The 23,997-nt window shown below is 46.0% G+C and overlaps 1 protein-coding gene across 10 annotated transcripts in view; it reads left to right on the top strand.

The window, feature by feature from the left end:
- The window catches only part of BEND7 (BEN domain containing 7), a 79,222-nt gene extending 56,193 nt beyond the window's left edge, over positions 1 to 23,029 (top strand). For 3 of the 10 annotated variants that reach the window (XM_045069166.1, XM_045069157.1, XM_045069165.1), the window contains 3 exons: positions 9,134 to 9,253; positions 17,842 to 17,895; positions 20,831 to 23,029. In XM_045069166.1, the coding sequence (XP_044925101.1) occupies positions 9,134 to 9,253; positions 17,842 to 17,895; positions 20,831 to 20,892 (236 nt within the window). In that variant the 3' untranslated portion in view covers positions 20,893 to 23,029. Of the gene's footprint in view, positions 1 to 9,133; positions 9,254 to 17,841; positions 17,896 to 19,348 lie in introns of all 10 variants that reach the window. The other 7 variants (XM_045069162.1, XM_045069158.1, XM_045069164.1 and 4 more) reach the window with 7 other exon arrangements.
- The last annotated feature ends 968 nt before the right edge of the window (positions 23,030 to 23,997 follow it).

Below are 23,997 nucleotides of genomic sequence, written 5' to 3'. Positions count from 1 at the left end.
ACTGACGATGTCCCAGCATTGTCCTAGGAGAAACTCTGATTGATTCATAGGCATTTGTACCCATTAGCAGTGGTCGTTAGGCCAGAAGTAGAAATAGTAGCATTCTTCTTCATCTTAAGTACGTTGAAGACATTTTCCAAGATTCATTTTCTCTCCACCGTACCCCTGAGGTTTAAAACAGATGTTATATTTACTGCATACCCACCCTTTTTTTTAATTAAGAGTCAAAATGTTCGGGGCGCCTGGGGGGCTCATCGGTTTAGCATCCAACTCTTGATTCTGGCTCAGGTCATGATCTCAGGGTCCTGAGATCAAGCCCTGCCTTGGGGCTGTGCGCTGAGGGTGAAGCCTGCCTTAGATTCTCTCTCTCTCTCCCTCCCTCTCCCTCTGCACCTCCCCCTCCTTAACAAAAATTAATAAAAATATTCTTCTACCATCTCCTTTCTTTCTCCCTCCCACTCCAGAGTAACCCGAAGTTGGTGTGAATCTTTCTCCCTTCTGTTTTTCCACATTACTGCTTAAGTGTGTGTCCATAAATCACCCGCACTACTGTCTTGGGAATTTATGAATCCACACACACAGCCTTATACTGTACTTTTGCAACTTTGTGAGTTTTTTTTTTTTTTAAGATTTATCCATATCGATACATTATAAATCTCGTTGATTCAGTTTAACCACTAACCATCCTATCAACACAGTGATTTTTTTTTTTCTGCAGTCTTCTGTTAAGGGTTAGTTAGGCTGGCAACAGTCCCCTTTGTGTTTCCTGTGGCTCATGTGGGCGTATCTCTGGGGGACACACCAGGGAGCAGAACTGAGGACACGAGCGTCTTCAGCTTCATTAACCATTTTGCCAAATGGCTCTTTCATGTGACACATCACTTACATATCCCCCAGCAACAAATAAGAAATCCTGTTTTGCCTCATTCTTGCCAACTTGTGGTACTAACAAGCTTTAATCTTTGCCTGTCTGATTGGTCTTAAGCGGTACCTCTGTGGTGGATTCCCTGATTACGAACATTGACCATCTTTTCCTACTCACCACTCTTTGGTTATTTTCCCTCTGTGAATTTCCGTCCTTTTTCTGTCTCTTCTATAGGCTATTGTGTTCTCGTTGACTTCTATGAATTCTTCTGTCAGTTGCACATGTTACAAATGTTTTCTCTTATTTTCTCACCTGTGAAAACTCTGTCTCTGACCACTTACCACACCAAAGTTGAGATCTAACAACCAGATAGACTACTTTATGCCTTTTTTTTTTTTTTTGGATGACTGTTTTAAGAAATTTTTCCTACCATGATAATATATAATGCTATTCCTATATTTTTTCCCAACCAAGTTTTAAAGTTTTATCTTTTCCGTTTGGATCTTTCATCCCCTTAGAATTTTCTTTTGCCTAAAACGTGAGGGAAGGATTTAATTTGTTTTTCTCTCTGGGCAATCATCATTTTAACACCATCCTCTTTTTTGACCTGGATTGTAATTGCCCCTCAGTCCTATACCAAGCTCGCACTTTACCTGTTTACACTTGGTCTTTTGTCTGCCTCTGAGCCAGTCCTACGGTTTTCATTAGTTTGGCATTGCAGGAGCACCTAGTATCTCAGAGCTTATGCCCTCGCTCCCCCTTCCTCCCCTCCCCGCATCCCCTCTCCCTCCTCCCTTCTGCTCTCAGCGCTCTTCTTCCGCTCTTCTTCCTCAGCTACAGCCTGTAGTAATTCTTCGAGGGTCTGTGTGGTACGTTGCTGCAGTCTCTGTTCTGACCATTTCCCTATTTCACCCTTACTGTTGAATGGTGGGCAGTCCAGTGGGGCACTGTGCTCTAGCCTGAGGGCGGCTTTTACAGAGCAATTTGAAAACATCCCATGTTCTTCAAAATTTGGTTGCTATTGTTGGTCTATTGTTCTTCCGTAGATAATCTTTTTCCGTCTAGTTGCTTTTAAGATCTCTTTGCCTTGGTATTCTCTGTTTTCTCTGTCTAGGTATATATTCTTATGAATGTGCTTGGTTGCCTAATTTGTAACTGTAATGGTAATGGTAGGGTTTGGTGGTCATTCATGTGTAATTGGTGGTGAATTAAGAATCAGGTTTTAACTTGGGGCATCTGGGTGGCTCAGTCAGTTGGGCATCTTGACTCTTGTGGTTCCAGCTCAGGTCTTGATCTCAGGGTCGTGAGTTTGAAGAGAGGGAGAAAAAAAAAAAAAAGGAGGGACGCCTGGGTGGCTTAGTCAGTTAAGTGGCTAAGCATCATGGTGGCTTCGGCTCAGGTCATGGTCCCAGCGTCCGGGGATTGAGTCTGCATCGGGCTCCTTGCCCAGCAGGGAACCTGCTTCTCTTTCTGCTTGTCTCTCTCTCTGTCTCCCTGACAAATAAAAAAATAAAATCTTTTTAAAAAAAGAAGAAAAAGAAAAACCAGACTTCAATGTGTATAAAATGTTCTCTTCAAGAAGGCTCTTTTGGTCTCAAAACACAGTGTCACTAACACTCCCTTAGGAAGAAGCTAAGTTTTGCAAGGCTGCAAAATAGACACGCTGTTGACTGCCTGCACGCTGCCTCCCTTGCTTCCAAGTGACACTTGTCAGTCTCTGTCTCCCTTCTCTCTGCACATCTGCTCCTTCTCCTCCTTACCAGCTGGCTTCCTCCCCTTGCTTCCTTCCCCTGTCCCACCCCACCCCCTTGTGGTTTGCAAGGTGTGTTAGGGCCACTCGCTCCATGAGGTCTCGGCTTTACCTACTGCTCAAGCTCTCGGCCTCTCCTTGCTTGCTATTCTGAGAAGCTCATCCTTTTCTGCTGTCTGTGGTCAAGCGCCCGTCACTGCTGTGACTGAGCTGAGGGCGCAGGTAAGAAACATTCCTGCCCACTTCAGCAGCAGGGGTCGGGGGCATGGGGCGGTTTTCCAGAGGCATCTTTGAGCTTGGCCAGCCCCACACCATCCAGGTACCTTTGCTTCAAGTCAAGCCTTCTGTTGAGTTTTTCATTCCAGCACCTTGATTCCAAGAAGTGAGAGTACTGGGTTATGACAGATGTTCCACATACTAGGAAGGTAATCCCCGCTTACGCACTAATTAATTTCATTGTCGCTTATTGATTAGTTCCTTGTAGGTCTAGACATTGTGAGCTGGTTTCTCAGGCCTGAAGCCCTGGGTGGTCTGAGACAATCAGAGTTTTGAAGCTGCACACTGAGAGCCCATCTCCAAACCAGCAGAACTTTCCCTGAGATCTGAAGCATTAGAACACCATGCAGCATCCTCCAGCCCTTCTTCTAGCTCTTTCCCTTTCTCTCCTAGTACGTCCACATTTCTTGTGACTAATAAATTAGTGGAATGGGTATCAAGCCTATGACTTGTGGGATTTCACCTGTCCCCTGGAATCTGGGAAATGAAGCACCATATTATCATCAAAGAAAAGATATTCTCTGTTAGATCCATATAAAATGTGGACCAAGGGGCGCCTGGGTGGCTCAGTGGGTTAAGCCTCTGCCTTCAGCTCGAGTCATAACCTCAGGGTCCTGGGATCGAACCCGCATTGGGCTCTCTGCTCAGCGGGGAGCCTGCTCCCCACCACACCTGGCCTCCCTGCCTACTTGTGATCTCTGTCAAATAAATAAAATATTAAAAAAAAAAAAGTGGACCAAGTCCTTAATCTCAGAAGTTGAAAAAAACCTGTATGCCCCTCCTCCTCAAGGCCCACTCTCCTTCTCCCTTCCTTGCCTCAGGCCGACCAACCCCTTTGATCTAGAGGGGAGGTGATCTCAGACACCCGGGTCCTCTCCCTTCTGTCCCCGCTTGCTTCTGTTTTGTGTAGATGAAAGTAAGACCAACATTCACAACATTAAGTTAGCTATTGATTTGCTTATATTTAGAATTCAGCCATTATTCTTCTGCAGAATCTATGTGCTCATATATAACTTTAAATTACAAATTAGGAGGCACCTGTGTGGCTCAGGTGGTTAAGCATCTGCCTTCAGCTCAGGTCATGATCCCAGGGTCCTGGGATCAAACCCCATGTAGGTCTCTCTGCTTAGCAGGGAGCCTCCTTCTCCCTCTCATTCTTTTCTCTGTGCGCTCTCTCTCTCTCTCAAACAATCTTTAAAAAATATATATTTAAAAAAATTAAATAATTTATGTGGAAAATAATCCCTATGAGCCATGCAGTCTGGGACAGGTTACTTAACCCACCTGTACTTTGATTTTGTCTCTAGTACAATATCCCAACACCGGTACCATCAGGTTACAGTGACCATTAAATGAGATAGATCTCTAACAGGCTTATTAGCACATAGGAAGCTCCACATAATAGTTTCAAAAGAGCAAAGGGAAGAGGGGCCCATGGGAGGGTGCGCGTGGTCTTCGGGTGGCTCACATGTGAGAAGGGGGAAGATGGGCCGCCTGAAGACCTCATCGACTCCCCCTGCAGGCTGGCGCCAGGGTTCCCTCTCCTTGGCACAGCCCCAAAACCTAACCACAGAGAGAGCTCCTTCCCACTGGTCCCTGGCCCCTCTCGTGCTTGGGGACATGGGCAGGGCCTGGGTGGACCTGGCTTCAGTGTGGCTTGATGTCCGCCTTGATTACCACTTGTCTGTTTGACCAAAACATAAAACTGCATCATCACATCAGAACTTGGGCTCTCTCTGCTGGCCGGCTGTGGCCTTGTCTGAAGGTGCCACAGAGAAACGAAAGCTCTGCAGGTCTCCTCCTGCTTCTCTGAGGGTCTCTGCCATCCAGTGACTTCCTTTAAACACCCTCTCCATGTTCTGCTTTTCCCAGGATAGGGAGCCAGAAAAATCCTCTAGGAACCACTGTGTGAACAGATAGCTGTGTGGGGAACGCGGCCGGTCCGCCATGTCCTCAGCAGGGCACAACCAGACACCCTATAGACCGCCTGTTCATTGATGATTACATTAGATGCTGCGTTTCCCAGGGACAGATCTGCTCAGCCACCGCCAGCTTATTCATAATTTATATACAATTAAAGGGCACGGTTCAAATGAACATAAGCATATGAGAAAAGTCATTACTCATGTACAGATCAAACTGAACATTTGTCATTTCCCTAGTGACTTAATATACCCTTTGTACCTTGGGACCTCAAATTATATGAAGCGCAGGAGATGCTTCAACTCTTTTACTTAGTCTCATTGTTGGCTCTAATCCGCTTGCTTGGATTATTCGGACTTGTTTAAAATTAGTCCTTGCTTCTCCTTAATACATGAAAATAGAAAAAAGAGGGAAATTTCTTTTTAGTACCTATCGCATTCTAAGGATGAATGCAAATTGTGCTATGATTCTTAATGACCCACCATTAACGTAGTAGGAAACCCAGTGCATTAATGCAATGCCTCTTTTCACATCATTACTCCTAATGGAACTGTTACCAGGATAATAGCTTGACCTTTAGCTATAGATTCAGACAGCAAAATATATTCTGCTTACTCGATACCTCTATTCACACAGCATATTGAGCATTTTTGGATCAATACAATGACAATCTTTTGGCCTTGTTCTAAGGCCTCATCTGCACATGTAACAGAATAGGATTTTATCTTCAGGAGATAGATCCAAGTTAAAAGTCTTTTAAGTTTGAATGTGATCCACGAAATAGAATATCAGTAATACAGCCTGTGGAACTATTTGTTGGTGTAGGTATTTTCTGAGAAGCCTAATGCTATGCCTTCAAAGCTCTCAGACGCAGACCCAGAAGACAGAGATTTCCCTGGATTTTTATTGTGACTGGATGAATTTTAACTGAAAGGAGAAAAAAGAAATTGAAATTATTGCCTTTTTAGTGGGTGACAGAATATTTGAGCCCAAGATTAGCTTAGAAGGATTTGCTTAGAAGTCCCTCACAGAGTGGGAGAAAACATTCCAGAGCCTTCCCTTTGGTTCTCCTAAACTTGGTTATTGACATGCGTGGTTGCTAGGAGTCATTTCGATGTTGGCATAACCCACATTGACTTTGTAATTTGGAACCACTGTTTTCTAGTGTGTGCTAATTTGGACACAGGCTTTTCACAATCTAAGAAAAGAGGGGTTGCTATAGAAATTAATTTTAGAAATAATATCACAGAGAGGGAGATGTTTACCTGGTAAGATGATATATTCAGTCATTTTTATGGTACACATTTTCACATAAATTAACAGTGTGCTACATACAATTATTTTCTTTTTGTTAAAATAGAACTTCGAGAACCTTTTGGCAGTTCTCTGATTAGCAAGTGTTACTGTGGGCATTTGGATGTAATTCAATCTTGTTTAACTATATTCCATGAACTAAAACTTCCTAATTAGTCTAAATTCATGAGCTATTGTATCTGTTGCCATTAGAAACAAAACTGGAAAATATGTGTGTTCATCAAATATTTATTGACCTCTCGTTCAGTACAGGGCACTGTTGTCGGTGCTTTGAGGGAGACAAGATACATGAGGACCCTTGAAGTGGTCTCCAGTCTGGCACAGAAGATTCAAGGGCACACCTACCCCTGGGGATAGCGCAGCATCTGTCTCCCTCCCGAGTAGAGAGTAGAGACCACAGGGCTTGCTCATGCCCACAGGCCGTATACTAGGTGGTCTGGTTGACATTCTCCCCCATCCTCAGCCCTGCTTTCTAATCGTCTCCCTTCCTCTGCTCGGCGGAGGCTGGAGTGGACCCTTTCCATCAAGGCTCTTACCACAGCTACATGCCTTCCTCTCCCTCTCAGGTCTTGCTGGCAGCTTGAGTGACTTCACGATCCTCTGAAAGATCCTGACCCCTAGCCACACCATGTCCAGACCCAGTCCCCTGTGACCACACCTCAGCATTCTCACCCAGAACCGCTCCCCCACAGATGTCGTCTACTCCAGTGTGACACTCTCAATTGCCCTTACTCTATGACACCTCCTTGCCAACCCCACTGATTCCACTCCCTGATTCCCAGAGATTTTTTTTCCAAGTATCTGAGCCTTTTTCTGGCTTTGCTTCCTCCCCAGATTTGGGGAGGGGGCAGGGAAATGAAGAAAACAGAGGTCATAGAGTCTCACTGGCATCTGCAAGGGCTTTCTGTCCCTGTCCTACTGACAAAACCGTCCAGCAGAATCCTGACCTGGGCCAAAACTGCCATCCAGTGGCACCACTCCTAGCCCCGAGCTGCAAGCTGCCACAGGACTGTTGCCACCACAAGTGTGTAGGCTTCTCTTTGGCTCGTCATGCTCACATCCTTGGTCTACCGCTGTCCTCTTCCTCTTCTTCTCAGAGGCAATGCCAGACATTCCCCACACTCTCCCTACCCTTTGCCACTGAGTCACTGAGGTCTCAGGAGTGACTGCTCCAACCTAGACCACTTCTAGATCCACCCCAGCTCCCACTCTCTCTGGGCTCAGAGTGGGGAGTCTTCTTCCTCTTCAAGGGCAGCTCCTCCCCCCAGCCCGTTCCGGATCCCACCGCCTCAGTTCTTCTGGCATGGTTCCTTTGACTGTCTCCTTCCTTCCCCTGGATCCTGCCTTCTCCAGAATGGAAACCATGCTCACGTCTCTCCTGCCTACAGCCCTCCCCCAACCCCGCCCCTCTTCTTCTTCCCCCACTGACGTGGTATTTCTGGAATGTCATCTGTGGCCGCCCCTCCTCTCCTTTGAAGGGCTCCAGTGACACCTAACAAAGCGCTGTGCCTGACCCTCTCTTCTGCACTTCAGACTGTTGTCCCTTGTCTTCCTTAGCACCCCTTACTTGTCTTTACAGACCGCACTTCCCGGTTCTCTGGATTTCGCCAGTCCTGTGCCTTCATCTCCTTCCGTCTGGGGTTTTCTCTGGCTCTGGGCTTGGCACCATGCTCTCTTCACTCCATATGCTCTCCTGGCCAACATTTTTTTCTCATTGCTACAACTACCACCTACAGATATGTGCCCCTTGGGTCCGTATCTTCTGCCTGGACCCCTTCCCTCAGTCTCAGGCTTCCGTGCCAAGTAGCGGCTAACCATCACAGACACCCCAAATCAGCACGACCCAAACCAAACCCAGCACAGCGTGCCTTTCCCCTCAAACGTGCCGTTTCTCCCATATCTACCAGGTCCAGTCACCCCCGCCACCTGCTCCCTAATGTTTGAATGGGTCTGGTCCCCACTGTTGATTCTGTATTAAGTATTAGCTTTTTAACGTCATTTCCCTAATGTAGTGACATAAAGTGTGTTCTGTGATTCTTTGGTTTATGTATCGGCTGCCAAGTCTCCTGGGCACACTCTGACCATTTATCTACAGAGACTTTTGAAGTAGTTCTTTTATTTGAATGAACTTTTTTTTTGGTGGTGGATATGGAACCTCTTCGGTCGTATTTAGCGCAATCAGCTTTTTTAAAACTGGTGAAATGTTTCTTTTTTGTTCAGTACAAGTTTTACAGTTGTAGAGAGTGGAATCTATCAACATTTCCCCTTGCCCTTTCTTTTTAAAAGAAACCATTAAAACTGCCAGTATTTTAAATACCACCAAAGCCGGGGAGCTGACACATACGAGGTCTTGTTCTTGCACAGATGAGGGTATGACAGTCCCAGGGGCAGAGGGAAGCGGGACTGTCTACCGAGAGGGCTACTGTCCCGCCTCCCCTGTGTCCCATCGCGGCTCCCTCCGTAGCTCCCCATACACTATTCTCCCAGGTGCAAGCACCACACACCAGAAGCTGACTCCTAGTACTGCCCAGACTCTAAGACACACCTGCATTATTGTTCGAGTGTTGACTGAGTTAGAGGGAAACACTGTGAGAATGCCATCTTTTTGTATCATCTGGCATTCAATTTTGTATGATCTTGCCCGAGATTCAATTTACCAACAGTACTAATCCATTGGCTGAATTCTGTCATGGCGCCAGCGGACCCAGAGGAAGCTTTTTCTTCTCTGCCCATAAGAGACATGTACATGCATGTGGAACAAATAGAAAGAGAGATTCCATTAGATCTACTCATGTTCTATGGCCAGCTACATCCTGAGGCACCATCCAGTGTATGTGAGGGGGCTCCTGCCAGCCTCCTTCTTTACCAAGGGAACGTAGTATAGACGTTGAAGATACCCACTTTTAGGAAAACACATTTTTTTTTCTTTTTGGGATATATTCCTATTTCAGATCTGCGTGGTTTATTTATGAAAGTATTTAACAATATTTCATATTTTCTCTCAGTCTTCACAGAAAAATACTGTACGGCTAACCACGTGGATAAACTTCCTGGCCCGAGAGACTGGGTACAGATTCTGCAGGATCAAATCAAACTGGCCAGAAGAAGGTTAAAAAGAGGCTCAGGTATGAATCAGCTGCAGGAAAAGAATCATCACCATCAGCCCTTTCCTGAATTCTTAGATGCAGCAAAGTACAATTCCTCTGCTCTAGGGCGCTTTGCTGTCTTTTGTCTTTTGAAGGAAAAGCTCTGGAGAAGGTGCCGTGATTTTGCATTTTAAAGTTTTACTTGAGTGAGTTCTGAAATTTAGCTGAAGGTTAAATAGTAAAAATTACATCAGGCCATTTACTTTTACTAGTATGAATGAAGAAGATTACTCATCTTGTTCGTGGCTTTGTGTGTCTTACCTGTGAAGCAAGGTCTCTCTTTTATGATCCACTTCTATTTGCTGTTGAGTTTTATTTGTTTGGATCTGCATGACTTTATTAAAAAAGTACCAGTTGCTTGAGGTGTAAAAAAACAAAAACAAAAACAAAAAATAATCCTCCTACCAGAAACACCGCATGAAATAGACAAAGGGATTTTAAGTTGCATAGATATTTTTTCAAATCTGGCTTTGGCAGTCTGGAGATGATTTTACCCAGGAACGTGAATACCAGTTGAAGTAGGACTACTTAGATTTGGTGATTTGAGGTCCCAAATGATAGTGGGCCGATTTACCAGTGAAGAATTCCTTTGAGATCAGTTTTCTGCCATCATGTAAGAATAATCATCTCTAGGAGGCCACAAACCTCTAGACGTTATTTTTTAAACAAACAAACAATTCCCATCAAACCTCAGGACGCCTGGCCCACTAAGAGCCTCCGTGCTTCTCTAGCAGAGCGCGCAGGTGTGGGAGCCGAGCTCCAGATGCTGACAGCTGCACAGCTGTCTGGTACGGAGGCCCTGAGAACAGCAGCACACACATGGGACCTGGGTCTCTGCATCACTTAGGTGCATTCGCAGCATACTGGGAACAGTGACCAGTCTCCAGTGGGGAGTCCCCCAGCTCAGGCTGGGAACACCCTCAATGCAGCAAGACATGGGTGGCAAGGGACCAAGTAAGTCTTCAGGGTGAAAAACCTTACAGCTCTCTTCCATAAAGTAGCTATCAGGACTCTACAGTACTTAGCTGTAGATAATTTTATTTTTAATTAAAACCTTCCCTTCCTCTTTTTTTTTCCCCCCATTTGCTTCCTTTTATGCGAACTGATGCTCTCCATAAACAGCAGTGGACGACTGGTATTTGTCCTTGGTAGAGATGTAGTGTCGCATCAGGCAGTAAGTTGTAGTGGAGTCCGGACCTGACGTTCAGGTCTCTCCTCTGCTCTTCACCAGCCCTGGACCCCGGGCAAGTCACTCCAGCTTCCCAGTCCTCAGTGTCTCAGTCATGAAGGGACGGAAAGATAAGCCTGCATCACGAGGTTTCAGACACACGTCATACGTAAATGTCTCCATAAACAAAACCAGTGTGCCTTCTGAAAATGTCTGCATTCGTGGGCAGCAGCACTGGGGAAGGGGTGTCCTAGGACAGGGGCCCAGGCAGCCCGCCCTGCCCGGCAGTCCTCTCTGCTCCTGTTGTCCCAGCGTAACTGCTACTAATGCCCTTTGTGCCTACGCAGGTTTCCAGGCTTGGATAATGAATAAATGATACACTCGCCCTTCTCCCCGGTCTCTCTTTTTCCTCTGCCTTCTTTTTCTTAATCTACAAATCACCGCAAATAAACTCAGCAGGGGAGCACTGGGAAGAACAGGTCTGACTTCCTAGCTCCCATCTGCCATTTCCAAATTCCTGGGACCTTCTCTGAGCCTGGGGCTCTCCGTTTATATAACGAGGCTAATACCTGCCTCAGGGCTGTTTTCAGAGTTAGAATCAGACCATGTAAGCATTGCCACTAATATAAAGCTGATGGGTAATGCTCAAAAAATGTTCAGGCCCTGATCCTCCTTCCCTTTGCCAACCCCAAACAAAGCAGAACTATTCCTTTATCCCTGCCATTTCTTAGACCCACCACCATCTCGTTCTCCTGGATGACGTTGGTCAGATTTCCTCCCAGAGGGTTTGCGTGGCCAGAGTCCGCTTCCCTGTGCCCGCTCACTTCAGAACCCATTGCCTTTTGCCGTCTGCCCCGCCCCCGTACAGAAACTCCCGCTGCATTCGCGTGGGATGGTCACGTTCGCTCTCTGCTTACATTAACACTCCACTTGACCTGCTTGTTGATTTGACTCCATGGGGTCTGTTTCCCTGGGCTCTGGGGCCTCCCTGTCTTTGCTTGTCCTCCCTGTTCCCCCACACTGCCTTCGGTCTAGTTCACGGCCGCTGCCTCCTTCTGGGCGCACCTCTGAAACCCCATGGCTTGCTTTCCATTCTTGGTGCTGTTGTTATTCTAAGGCCTCACCCAGGACTTGACCCGTCCCGCCGTGGATGGCTTACCGGTTTGCCGCTCCAGACTGGCCGTGTGCCGAGACCCTAAACTTCTCTCTCTGAGAAGTAGGTACTTCCGCTAGCTTTTTGTCTTCCCCAAACACAATCCCTCATACACCGCCCCCTTCAGCACAACAGGCAGCGTCCCTGACAGCCAGCCCTACCCTCCTCACCCACTTCTCTGCCCCAGCCTCACCAGACGCCTCCCTGTTGTGAACCTGCTGGGCTCTCCCTGGGAAACTGGGACCTACTCTTGTCACAGATCTTAAAGGACACTTCCTCCGGAGCCTTGATAAGTGGCCCGTGCTCTTTCTGCCACCAGAATAATGGCACTCCTGTCTCTTCCACTGACCACGAGATCCCCAGGAGCAGGGTCTGCACCTGAGTCGTGTTTCTATCCCAAGTGGGTGGCACAGCATGGGTACACAAGAATATTTGTCGAATAAACCCACAAATCAGTCCGTGGAAAAGAAGACGCAATAGTCCACAACAAAAAGGTCTTACTGTTTAGCTCATCCTGGTCACATAAGATCCTGGAAACTATTCTACTAGTTCCTTACTTGACATTCAAATACTTATTCCATGGCCCCCCAGAAGCCACAGGGTGACAACCTCACTGAGCTCGGTCCCTGGGGATGAGGTCCCTAGGACTCCTGTGCCTGTGGCACGCACATGGTCGTCCTTGAGTGTCCCTTCCTTCCCCCTCCTCCAGCGCGTTCTCCCATTTCCTTCTCTGCACCACACCTCCTTAGTCCTCTCCCGACCTCCTTTCTTCCCGCTTCCTCGCCCAAAGGTTCAGAGTCTTGAGTCACAGTGGCCTGACCTCACTCAAGGTAGACACACTGAGTAACAATTAGGAAGGTTAACTCCCCTAGTGGGTCACTCACTCCTTCTTATGCTAAAGGTCTTCTGCCTGCCTCAGCTTTGTTTGCCTCTCAGGCTCCAGGAAAGTGTTGGGGGAAAGGGTCACAGTTGAATGACAGGTGTTCTCAAAGACACCTGCCCAGTAGACCACACAGCAAGCTGAGCACTGATGTCATGCTGGCTGCTGTATCTCCTCAGTTTTATACCCCAAGCGACATTCCGCTTATTAAACCTGAATAGTGTCTTTGCTAGTGAGTATTTCATTGGTCCTGTGTTGCCAAAATTCTACCTTGGCGATCTGGACTGTTTGCATATATAGGAACTTCGTTTACCTATTGAAGAAATAGTTGAAGCCCCAAAAACAGAGATGCTAAGGAGAATCGTCAGGCCTGAGAGAAATCTGAAATTTGCCATAGCAAAGAAACCTGAATTTAATAGTCTGTAAGCCTGAAAGAGAGGGAAAGGCCCAAAGTACCCAAGACCCGGCCACTTGACTACCTTCTGGTGCTTCCACACACTGGTCCCAGGAATGCCACCAACCTCCAGCCCGAGGGGGGTTAGCATATGCGTGCCCTTCTGTTCCTCAGCCTAGAATCCGCAGAAGCTGCCTGGTCCCTGCCTGCTCCACAGAGGGTTGGGGGGAGGCAATGGGAAAATGGGAGAAATACTTGGAGCAACTTGGGAACTTGGGGAAAAAGAACTGTATGAATCCAGAGTACTGATACTGCTAATTCAGGAAAGACAGAGCCAACTCCAAGGAAGGAGGAAGGGGGCTTTGTGTTACAGAACACGTGCCTCTAGCTGAGGAGAAGGAATATAAGTCCCTGGGGGACCTGAAAAGTTTAAGTCTGAAGAGAAACCTCTGAAGGTAGAAGACATGAGAAGTATCGAGTATACAGAGTGTATTGTGGAAAGCTATCTTTAGAGACACAGAAACAGCCTTTCTGGTATTAAAAGGAAACCCACAGCCTCAAAATGGAGTCTCTTGTGCCAGGCCTCATCACCAGACTGGGGTGTCATCCCTAATCTGACTGCACTTTCTTTTTTTTTTTTTTTTAAAGATTTTATTTATTTATTTGACAGAGAGAAATCACATGTAGTCGGAGAGGCAGGCAGAGAGAGAGAGGGAAGCAGGCTCCCTGCTGAGCAGAGAGCCCGATGCGGGACTCGATCCCAGGACCCCGAGATCATGACCTGAGCGGAAGGCAGCGGCTTAACCCACTGAGCCACCCAGGCGCCCCCTGACTGCACTTTCAATCTCCCGTGGGAATGTACTCGTAACTGGTCAGTCAGGGATTTGGGGGTCAGCTCTAATAAAGTAATCGGTCACATGGACCTTCCCCGTCTCCCCGAGCAAGATGAAGTAATCTACCTACTAAGACCCTTCTGTCCCCAAAGGAAGGTGACCTTACCCACAATAATCCTTTCTTCTGTTGATGACTTTCTCGTCCTGTCTTTTAAAACCTTCATGCTTTGCTGGAGCCCTTTGGAGCTCCTGTCTGTTTGCTGGGTGGGATGCTTCCCGATTCCTGAATCCCTTCATAGAGCCAACTGGGTCTCCACATTTACTCAGATGAATTGTATTTTTCAACTGGAAACAGCCCACATGACTAAAATAGGAAGTTTGGTTTAAATTTTGTTTCTTTGTTGTAAGGTAGTGTGAAAACATCTTCAACATATAGTTGGCAGGGTTTGTTTATTTGTTTGTTTGTTTAAAGAAAAAGGAAAACCCACTTGTAAGCTGGTTGGAGGAAAAGTTGATCTTGATATAAATTTATATTTGATTAAAAAATTTTTGTTTCCCTTGTGCTATATCTTCTATCCAGAAGCACATCCCCCCCACACCCCAGTGTCAGCTGCTGAGACCCATTAGGATGAGCTCTGGTCTCCATTCCCTTCCCTGCTTCCCCCCAGCAAACACACTTGCACATAGTGGGGACTTTCCTCCACGTTCCTGCTTCTGTTTCCCACAGACTGGCCAGTGAGCACATTTCTTAACCATCCTGGCATCTGTATTAGTAATTCACGAGGACACACACATTGCACAGATGCACGCCTGTTTGTGCAGAATGGGGTCCAAAGTGTGGACTGTTCTCCTACCCTTCCCGTCCTGCCGGAGCCTCTCTCAGGCTCAGACGGTGTCTGCCCCTTCCCTTGTCATCCCTGTATTGGCCTGAGGGCATCTTCACATCTGACCACTGGGTTTAGAGGATCTGCCTAGTTGTTTGTGGTGGGCACCTTGGCATACCTCTGCCTTCTCGGCAGGTCCCTTCTGCATCTGAGAAGGGGGGCGAACCCAGGCTGGGCGAACCCAGCCCTGACCTACAGACCAGACTAGACCAAGGCACAGCACATCAGCGGTGACCTGCCAAATAGCTTTTCCCCTTCTAGTTTCATCAAATATTGTTACACTTCATTCTTCTCAAGCGGCACCAAAGTGGGACCCTTGCCTGGATTTCCTGAGGTTGATAGCAACTGAGCGTCCTAGATCAATGTTGGTCCCGCCATGTTCTTTTGTCTTGATTATTCTCTGTCCAAATGATCATACGAACAGTGTCCCATAGATGTTCCACATTTTCAACCTTATTTACCATATTTGGTGCAGTTCCTGGGATTAGGCACAGACTCCCAACTGGGCGAGCTCATTGGCTTGTTGCTGAAGGAAGCCCACCCTGCCTCCAGGAAAGAGAAGTGCCCCACACAGATCTGAAAGGTGGTTCTGCAGGACCGAGTAGAAATTCATTGAGGGGGGGCGCCTGGGTGGCTCCGTGGGTTAAGCCTTTGCCTTCAGCTCAGGTCATGGTCTCAGGGTCCTGGGATCGAGTCCCCACATCAGGCTCTCTGCTCATCAGGGAGCCTGCTTCCCCTCTCTGCCTGCTTCTCTGCCTACTTGTGATTTCTTTCTCTGTCAAAGAAAGAAAGAAAGAAAGAAAGAAAGAAAGAGGAAAAAAAAAATCATCGGGGGCTCTCCTCCCATGTAATAATTTCCTCTTGTAACTGGAATGATTCCTTTCTCGGTGTAGATTTTTAATCATTTTCATTAGGTTATTTCCTCTGAGCTTGCAACCACGGTTTTTTATTTGTGTTAGATCTAAGAGCAAAGCTGTCACTGCTATTAAATTTTTATTGAACTTGCTCAATCTTTTCTAAATTTCACAACTTGACTGTCACCTGAGAAGAAAGACTATGAGTTTGTTGGTACAGACAGATGTTATAATTAAATTTAAGGAACACAGCCGTGTTCTTCAGCCGTGTCACTTGGCCCTGTTCCTGTAGCCAGCAGATACTAATTTGCATATAATAATTTGTATATTTTTCAGATGTATACATTTTGTTTTTACAAGAGCACAGGACTGCCTAGGTCTGGTTTTTAAAAAGTAGGGATGGTTAAATCACAAAGGGTGGGGTTTTGTTGTAACTAAAGAGAAAGTAATTATACTTGTAGAGAAAGTAACTAAAATATAAAATGAACTAGAAGTTGAAGATTTTCAAAATTAGCTTACAGTGATGCAGGCAGTATATGTCTGGACTGTTAACGGCAAAGAGATTAAGAGCCCAGGCATGAACCTGACTCACAGCCTTGGCCACTTACTAGCTACAGCCCTTTCATCTCTCTCTCTCTTTTTAAGTTTATTATTATCATCATCATTATTATTATTTTTAGCAATCTCTGTACCCAGCGGGGGCTCAAACCCATGACCCTGAGATCAAGAGCTACACACTCTTCTAACTGAGCCAGCCAGCTGCCCTGTATTACCTTAGTCTCTTAACCCCTAGTAGTTTCCGTTGTCAAAACAGGCATATTAACTGACCTCCCTTGTAGGATTTTCTAAGAGTTAAATGACACGACGTATGTCAAGTGCTCAGTAAATGGTAAACATTTAATAAACGGTGGTGGCTCTTGTTGCTATTACTGGTATTATTATTGAAAATTTTTTAAAAATCCTAGGCAGTGAAAGGACTACCATGTAGTTCATCTCCCGAATCAAATTCACTCAGGCCAATTAGAAGAAAATGGTGTCTTCTCAATATAAAGATAATGTATGTTCATCATTTCATAAACATTTACAACGGTTTTAAAAACCCAAAGAACAACATTTTAAATGCCTATAAGCCTCTCCTCCAGAAGGAGACACTGTTAACATTTTAGTATGTCCTGTATTTTGTCTATAAGCTTATTTAAAGATTTTTAATCCTCTCATTTATCCTCACACTTCAATCGCAAGTTTTATGTTACTAAATAGTCCCCTACAGCACCATTTTAGAGGAGAAGACCAGAAACTCTTCTCCAGCCCAGCCTGGCCTTGACTGCTGTGTCCTCTCAGTGTTTTCCCTGTGGTGGATTCAGCCGGTCGGCACACAATGGGTCTTTCACTGAGGCCAGTCAGAGTGTAGCAATCTGAGGACAAGGTGTGAGAGCATGAACTGGAGGGGAATGTTCCCGGCCATATCTGCCCCCCTGATTGGGTTTAAAGCCACAGCAATAAAAACAGGAGCACAGTATTACTTCTGCTGCCCCCCCCCCCCGCCACTCAACATTCCAACGCGATGGCAAATGGTAGCCCCCACATGACTGGCCTCACACGCCCTTGTGAGAGGGAACCAGCCCAGGGATGCAGGGAGCAAATGACCCTGACGAAATGTCTTGACCTGTTCCCAGCAGGTCCCGGAGCCCGAGCACCCCATCAGTTATCGCGAGACATGGGAGCACTTTCTTTTTTGTACTTAGTGGAAGGTTCTCTGTGACTGAAGGAGATACCTTTGGAAAACTCTTAAGAAGATTAAAACATATCAGGCATGAGCAAAGGTTTGCATTTTAAAACACAGACGTGACGAATCTTTTGAAGAGACACTTATTCCTTCTGATTTTCTTTATGACTGAATTGATGCCAATTTTAGACAGGCCGCTCTGGGATCAGAGTTTCTAGTCATCTCCAAAGAAAGGCTCGTTTCCAGGATTTCCTAAGCCTCCCCCACCGGGATGGTTCTGGGGATGACATGGGAAAATTCTACCACAGGGATTCACTGACTTCTATCCTTCCATGATCATATTTAAACAATTCCCCCCAGATACTGGGTGGAAATTTAAGCCTTGGCAAACAAGGGAAAATGAACTGAAATCATCAGTGATTGACAGAATAAGGTTCATAAGATACCAGAAAGAAATTCAATGCAGAAGAAAAGACGTTATATCATTATCTTAAAAAATACTTTACTTAACTACTGGTACTAAAATATGTAATGTGAACCAACTGAAGCTGAAAGGGGGGGGAGAAAGTTGAAACTATTATGCATTATTGGAGTTTTTAAATTGTATTACTGCATTCAGGAAAATGAATGTGCTCCCTGAAACTAATGAGATTTGTGTTTTATGTTTGTAACCAGCAGAGGTAGCTGACGGTGATGAAAGACTGGACAGCATTTCCCTACCACCAACAGGTAAAACACATTTACATTTTCACCACCCGCTGGAAAATGCAGCACACGAAAATATTTGCATTGAAAATGTTTGTAACGTCGCAGACGCAGATGCTTGAGGCAACGGCTTCTGGCCCAGACCCTAGTAATCAGAGGTTCTCAGTGCCCTGTGTTCAGAGATATTTTTACCCTGAGTCTGAAAAGCTCCCGTTTTTCTCACACTGTCTCACATTCTCGAGAGCCTCAGAACAGCAAGTCCTAAGAACTTAGTGTCATAACATCGTGCTTCCCAAAACCTGTGGGCATTAAGAGGACTTTTACATGAAACGATATTGCTTTCTAGAACAAGGATCACCAGTTTTATGATAAAATTCGTGTCCATTCTGTCCTCGTCCACCTCCCCCAAAAGGGGTTTTGAGAGGCAGTAGTGGCTCATCATGAAACAGGCACTCAGCGAATAGTGCAAGTGTATGAACAGGCCAGTCCCTCCAGCCAGGCTGCCAATTCCTGGTCCTAGAAGCAGATCAGCCTGATACAACATTCCAGACATCATTCTGACTTCATAGTATTTGACTCCGACCCCGGCCTCTTGCCTCTCTGTTCGCCCTCACCTGAGAGCCCGAGGGACGGGCCCTGATCCCTGAGCCACGTGACTGCTTACTCCCTGACTCTTTATTGACCTCCCTGCAAAGTCAACCTGACCATTTTCTGCCCATAAAACCCAGACACCACAAAAAGCCCAACTCCAGATATAGGGTGGTAAGTTTTAAGTAAAATCTAGCAAATAGAAGTGGAGGAGCTAGTCTTCGTAGGAGCCCTGCTGGGTCGTGTGCTCCCTGGGAGCACCTGTCCTGAGGAGGCAAGGTGAGCAGAGCTCCCAGCTGCGGGACAGACCCAGGTCAGGGCCGTGAGAAAGCTGGGCCGTGTAAATGTCGTCCCGCTCGCTCCGTTACTCCGTGGCTAAGGAACAGATGGATGGGCACATAAATGAACTGCGGCCCCTCGTGCAAAAAAGCTCTGCTTACATCAAGCCCTTACCGCGTGCAGCCGTCATACGAAAGGGAATCTAAGACTGCTTGTTTGGCTACGTTTCCACATTTATGAATTAAGATAACTGAAATGCATGATCTCTGCTGTTCCTTCCCATCGTGTCCTTGTCCATCAGCACAGCTCGTATGAGCCTTGTTCTGATCACACCCAGCCCTTGCTCCCAGTAGACACAGGAAGTATCACCGCCAGGCATGAAACCGTGCCCTTCAGGAGGCAGTCGGAGGAATCCCCGCTGTCCCGGTTGTGCCAGTCCAGCCTTCCTCCCCCGCTCCCCCAGCCCCTTCCCTCCCAGAGCCCACAGTGCTGCCCTTTCCCATGATCTTCCTGACACTGTGGGCGGGCTTTGTGATTATTAGCAGTACTGCTATTATTATTTGAAAGCCATTCCCCTTGAAATAATACCTTTGCATTTTCCTGTCTGAAGATGGAGGCAGAGAGATGTTTCAGATGAGGAAATTGAACCCGGGATGGTAGAAACACCTCACGGAACTGAAAAGAATTTCAAGGAATCTGAGAAAGAAGGAACGTTAGAGATCATCTAGTCCCCTCCCTTCTTTTTATCCAGTCCTTTTATTTTACAGGTAAAAAAGCCTGAGGCCCAGAAACACTAAATGACTCTGTCAAGGTCTCCCAGCTGGTTGGTGGCCCGGCCGGACCCCGGCCTCTCGACTTCCAGCCCTTACACCGCGTAGCTTTCTTATACCTAAGCCAAAGCCAGCTTTTCTCTGCATGTTTCCTAAAGATCTTAAGAGTCACTGGATGTGCTAATCCCTTTAGGATTCCATTCCACTGTCTGTCTTCACAGTTAGAATGTCTGTTGTAAGCCTACGGGAAGTCCTCTGCTGTGTAAACTCACTGGAGTTCTTTCTCGAACCTTGCCCAAGGTGGGGAGGTCCTGACGGACACAGAGGACTAGGCCAGGTCTTTCACGAGTCTATTGACGTTTGCTACAGGTTACTGAGCAGCATGATAAATAATACCGTTGATCAATTTAGAAAAGGGGAAACGAAGTCACGGATTGGTGCTCAAATGTCACAGTATTGGAAATAGATCATTTTGGTTAGACTAGTGTGTCTCGATCGCCTCAGCCCTGTTAGGTTCTGGGAACAAATGCCTGCCCTTGGGGAAGCCTGGTCCCATGTGAGGCAAGCAGGGGGGCGGGGTGGGCAGTGCGCTCTGAGAACCCCAAGAAACCACCCAAGACTGGGGAACACGCTGTGTTGGAGAGACAAAAAAACTACAGAGAAAGTAAAATCAAAACAGTGCTTTCTAAAATTGACCAAGAAGGCTTCTTAATTTGAAAGGGAGAGAGCAGAGCTCACCTGGGCCTAGCAATTTTTGTCAAAAATGGGCCATCTTTTACATACTTCTAAACACTTAACAGAAGTAAAGGAAGAAAATTTAAATTAGTTTTACCACTCAGAGACAGCCCTTAATGGGTATTTTCCCCCCCAGACTTCTTGATTTACGCATCGGACACCCAACTACATAAAATTTTTGTTTCCTGAGAGTTTTTCTCCCTTTTTTTTTTTTAACCTAACAAACATTATCCACTTTTCACAAATCTTCGTACACATTATTTTAATAGCTGCATCATGTTCTCTCTTACAGGTAAACCCTATTTTATTTAGCCCTATTCTTATCCCGGACACTATGTGGACATGCTCTAATAGTGACACAGTGTCATGGACTTTCCTGTAAAAATAATCAGTACAAATCTCCAGGGGCTAAAATTGCTCGCAACTAAAGCCTTGGCTGAAAAATCAGTGATTTAAATGTGAAGCCGATACTTCACCAGTGAGGTTCTCCAGCTGCCCAGCCTCCTTGTCTCTTGCCCAGTCATAGAGAAGTGTGCGACTCCCCTTTAGAGGAGCGGTTCCCCTTCATTGTCTTGTCTCTGTTGTAGGTCATATATTTGACACCAGGAGAGAAAACACGGAAGACACAGAGCCAGATTTCACTGCCTAGACTTTCCTTTTAGTGACACTGTTCATTAGCACACGTAACTGTTCCGTTGAATTCCTTCAAAGATCCACGTAGCATTTCAGGTTCCTGCAAAGTGTGGGCGTTCTGTGAAGTTTTCCCGTCATATCTGAATAGTTGTCATATACTTTGTCGTGTGTGATAATCAAGCCTCCAATTTGGTGTTAAGATTTTTGGAAATCATTTTGAGAGTTAACTCATTCCTTTTCAAAAGTCTGGCGTCAGACCGGTGAGTTCATTGTTCATTAAAAAGCAGCAGTTCTCTCTCGTTTTTTCTTTTTCTCATAAGCTCAATGTGAATATATAGAGTTTTGAAGCGTATTTATTTTAATGTGCACTGCTTAGATGCAGAATAAAGGAGAACAGCTCTTTCCAGCCCTGGGGAGCAGTCGGGAAGGCCAACATTAATTAGGCCTTCAGTGGCTTCGAAGATGAAAAAGTTGTTTTGGGGGACAGGAGAGCTCTGACCTAGTAGATGAAATCATTTGTGACATCATTTCCTCCAAAGATAGCCATTTGTTACTGAGTAAGTGCAACTTACTCAGTAAGTAAGTTGATCTAGGAACTCCAAGGAAAGAAAGACATTTCACAAAGATTGTATCAACACAGTGACAAAATAAAAGGCGAGGAACTCAAAGTAACCAGTGACCCACATGATACCTGACAACTGTTTGCACAGAGGATTTTAAACTGCAGGGCCCAGGGTTTTGGACAACCAGCCACAAAGGGACTTAATATTATATACTTTATTTGGCTCTAAGGACGTTCACCCTCTGCTTCGTAGAAAACCAACATATGAAAATAAGGGTTTACACTAAAGAGATATCTTGCCATGTGGGTTTTTGTTTTACAGAAATATTCACCTCCACATTCCCTTCTCCAAAAAGATGGTGAATTTAAAAATACTGTTTTACTTAGAAACATTGCACGTAGATCTCATTCACTGTATAATTAAATTACCATAAAGTCTTTGGCATTTGACCCAAAGGCCAAAAATTGGCCAGAAAGATATTGGGTCTGTAGCCGCGCCGAGCCAGAGGGGGAGAGAATGGCTGTCATTTCCCTAGCACTTGTTTTATGAGTCATAGAGCATTAGAGCTCTGAGTTCTTGTAGAGCTGCCCTGTCCAGGGGACATGTGCCGTAACACGCCAAGCCGCTCCCCCTGAGCTCGGGGGCGATGCGGAGTGCCACCAAAGACCAGCTCATCAGCCAAAGATGAGAGCTAGGAGGTGTCCCTGAAATGTGACAAAGCTGGTCACAGGCGTGGCTTGTGGAATCCACCTCCCTGCTAGAGAGCTCCATCTCTTATCCGTGCGTCTTTTGTCTTATTTCTGAAGTTACAAGAAAGGTTCAGAGAAACGGTTTCCGTCACGTTCTGTAGTTATTAGCCTTTTACATTTCTAGGCCAGTTAGGAATCCCTTCCCTGAAACTGGTCCCACTGGTCATCAAGTGGCCTGATGAAGTTCTGCATTCAGGGCTTTTGTTTTTCCACAACGTGTGTTTTAAAATTTGTCTTTTGCCCCTCAGCAGGAGATATTTCTCAAGGGAATTGAAAAGATTAATTAGTGACCTTTCAACTCTATTACAGTGAGATGAGTGTGTTGCTAATAAAGGTAGAAACATTTACCTTACCACTGTGGGATCTGTTAAATACGCGTCACAAACCTTCGAAAGCACTTCCTTCCAAGACTGGGTGACAGCTTGGATTTTTCAGTACTTGAGGGGGGGTACTGCTCAACTCACAAGTATGTGCAATGCATCCACAAATTGGAAATACATATCACAAAACTGCAACAGTAAAATCATATTTTGTACATTAAAATTGTATTTGTGTTTACTTACTGTGACTACTGTTCAGACTTTATTCAGAAATCCTTTTTATAGGCTTTCTTAGTAAAAAAAAAAAAAATTCCATTATCTATGGATGATGTCTCAATCTTCTGTATATATGTTTTATTAATATGTAAATATTTAGATTTTTTAAAATTACTATGTTCTTTAAAAAGAATTTCAACACAAGGCTAGTTGTGAAATGGTGAATAACATTGTGTTGTGATATCAATTCCCAAGATGCTCTTTATGTCCGTTCCAGAAGAATACAATAAATTACTTTAATTGAACATGCCTGTTTCGTGCCTGTGTGCCAGTCCTCCTGTGCTTATGAAGAGGAGTCGGGGCTAATCATTAATTAAAAGGTATTTATTAATACTCGGGTGATCCTACACAGAGGGTTACATCTCCTTAGGAAGCTAATTTTTAAAAATAAATAAATAAACTAGATTGCCACCAGAAAGACTGTCTTCAAACACAGAAAATCACAGGCTCTGCCTGGCAGTCCCCGTGAATGGCTGAAGCCGGTCCCCCTCGTACCACTGGAGCATTAAGTACGGATAGGCTTGAAGCCTAATTTTAAATGAATTAGGTAGCTTTATAATCTTCACTTAAAAGGTTAAGCCCTGCTTCTATGGAAACAACACATCAGAAGGACAAATCAGTCTTCTTTAATGCAAAGTGGCTGGTCCAACATAATCGCTTTCTTCTCCTCTCTGAACACAGGAGGGCGCTGCCTCTCATGGCCCCCACCCCACCCCAATGCTCCCCAGCCTGGAGCCTACCCAGGCGGGTCTGTCCATTCTCTCCTGGCCTCTCTTCGGGGTCTGGTTCGGGGCCCCACTTGGGAGGGCCCTGAGCTCTTCTGCAGCTGCCACAGAAGAAAGCAGCTGGGTCGAGGGTGAGAAGGCAGCAGGGCAAGGTGCTTGCAAGAACAGGAACACCCAAACTCCAGCTGCCCGGAGGCTCTCACATCCCCATGCCGCCTAGAAGCTGGGAGCCTGACACTAGCCGGCCCCAACTGCCACGATGCAATGGCCCAAGGCCCTAGGATGCCCTCGCTCCCACACATTTGTCAGCCAACGGACAGCTCTAAAGGGCTCTCCAGGGCAGTGTGGGGGGGCCCAGGTGCACCATGGGAGGCGTCACCAGGAAGGGGACCATGTCCCATCCCCACAGACAGAAAGCTCACAGACTTCCTTTGTCGCCTCCCCTTCCACAGGCCTGGCCTCACAGCATGATTGGGAGCAGTCGCTGG

The sequence above is a fragment of the Mustela putorius genome, unplaced genomic scaffold (assembly GCF_011764305.1).
Source record: "Mustela putorius furo isolate JIRA1106 unplaced genomic scaffold, ASM1176430v1.1 tig00003913_pilon_pilon_pilon, whole genome shotgun sequence".
NCBI lineage: Eukaryota > Metazoa > Chordata > Mammalia > Carnivora > Mustelidae > Mustela > Mustela putorius.
This window is presented reverse-complemented; position numbering and strand designations above follow the sequence as displayed.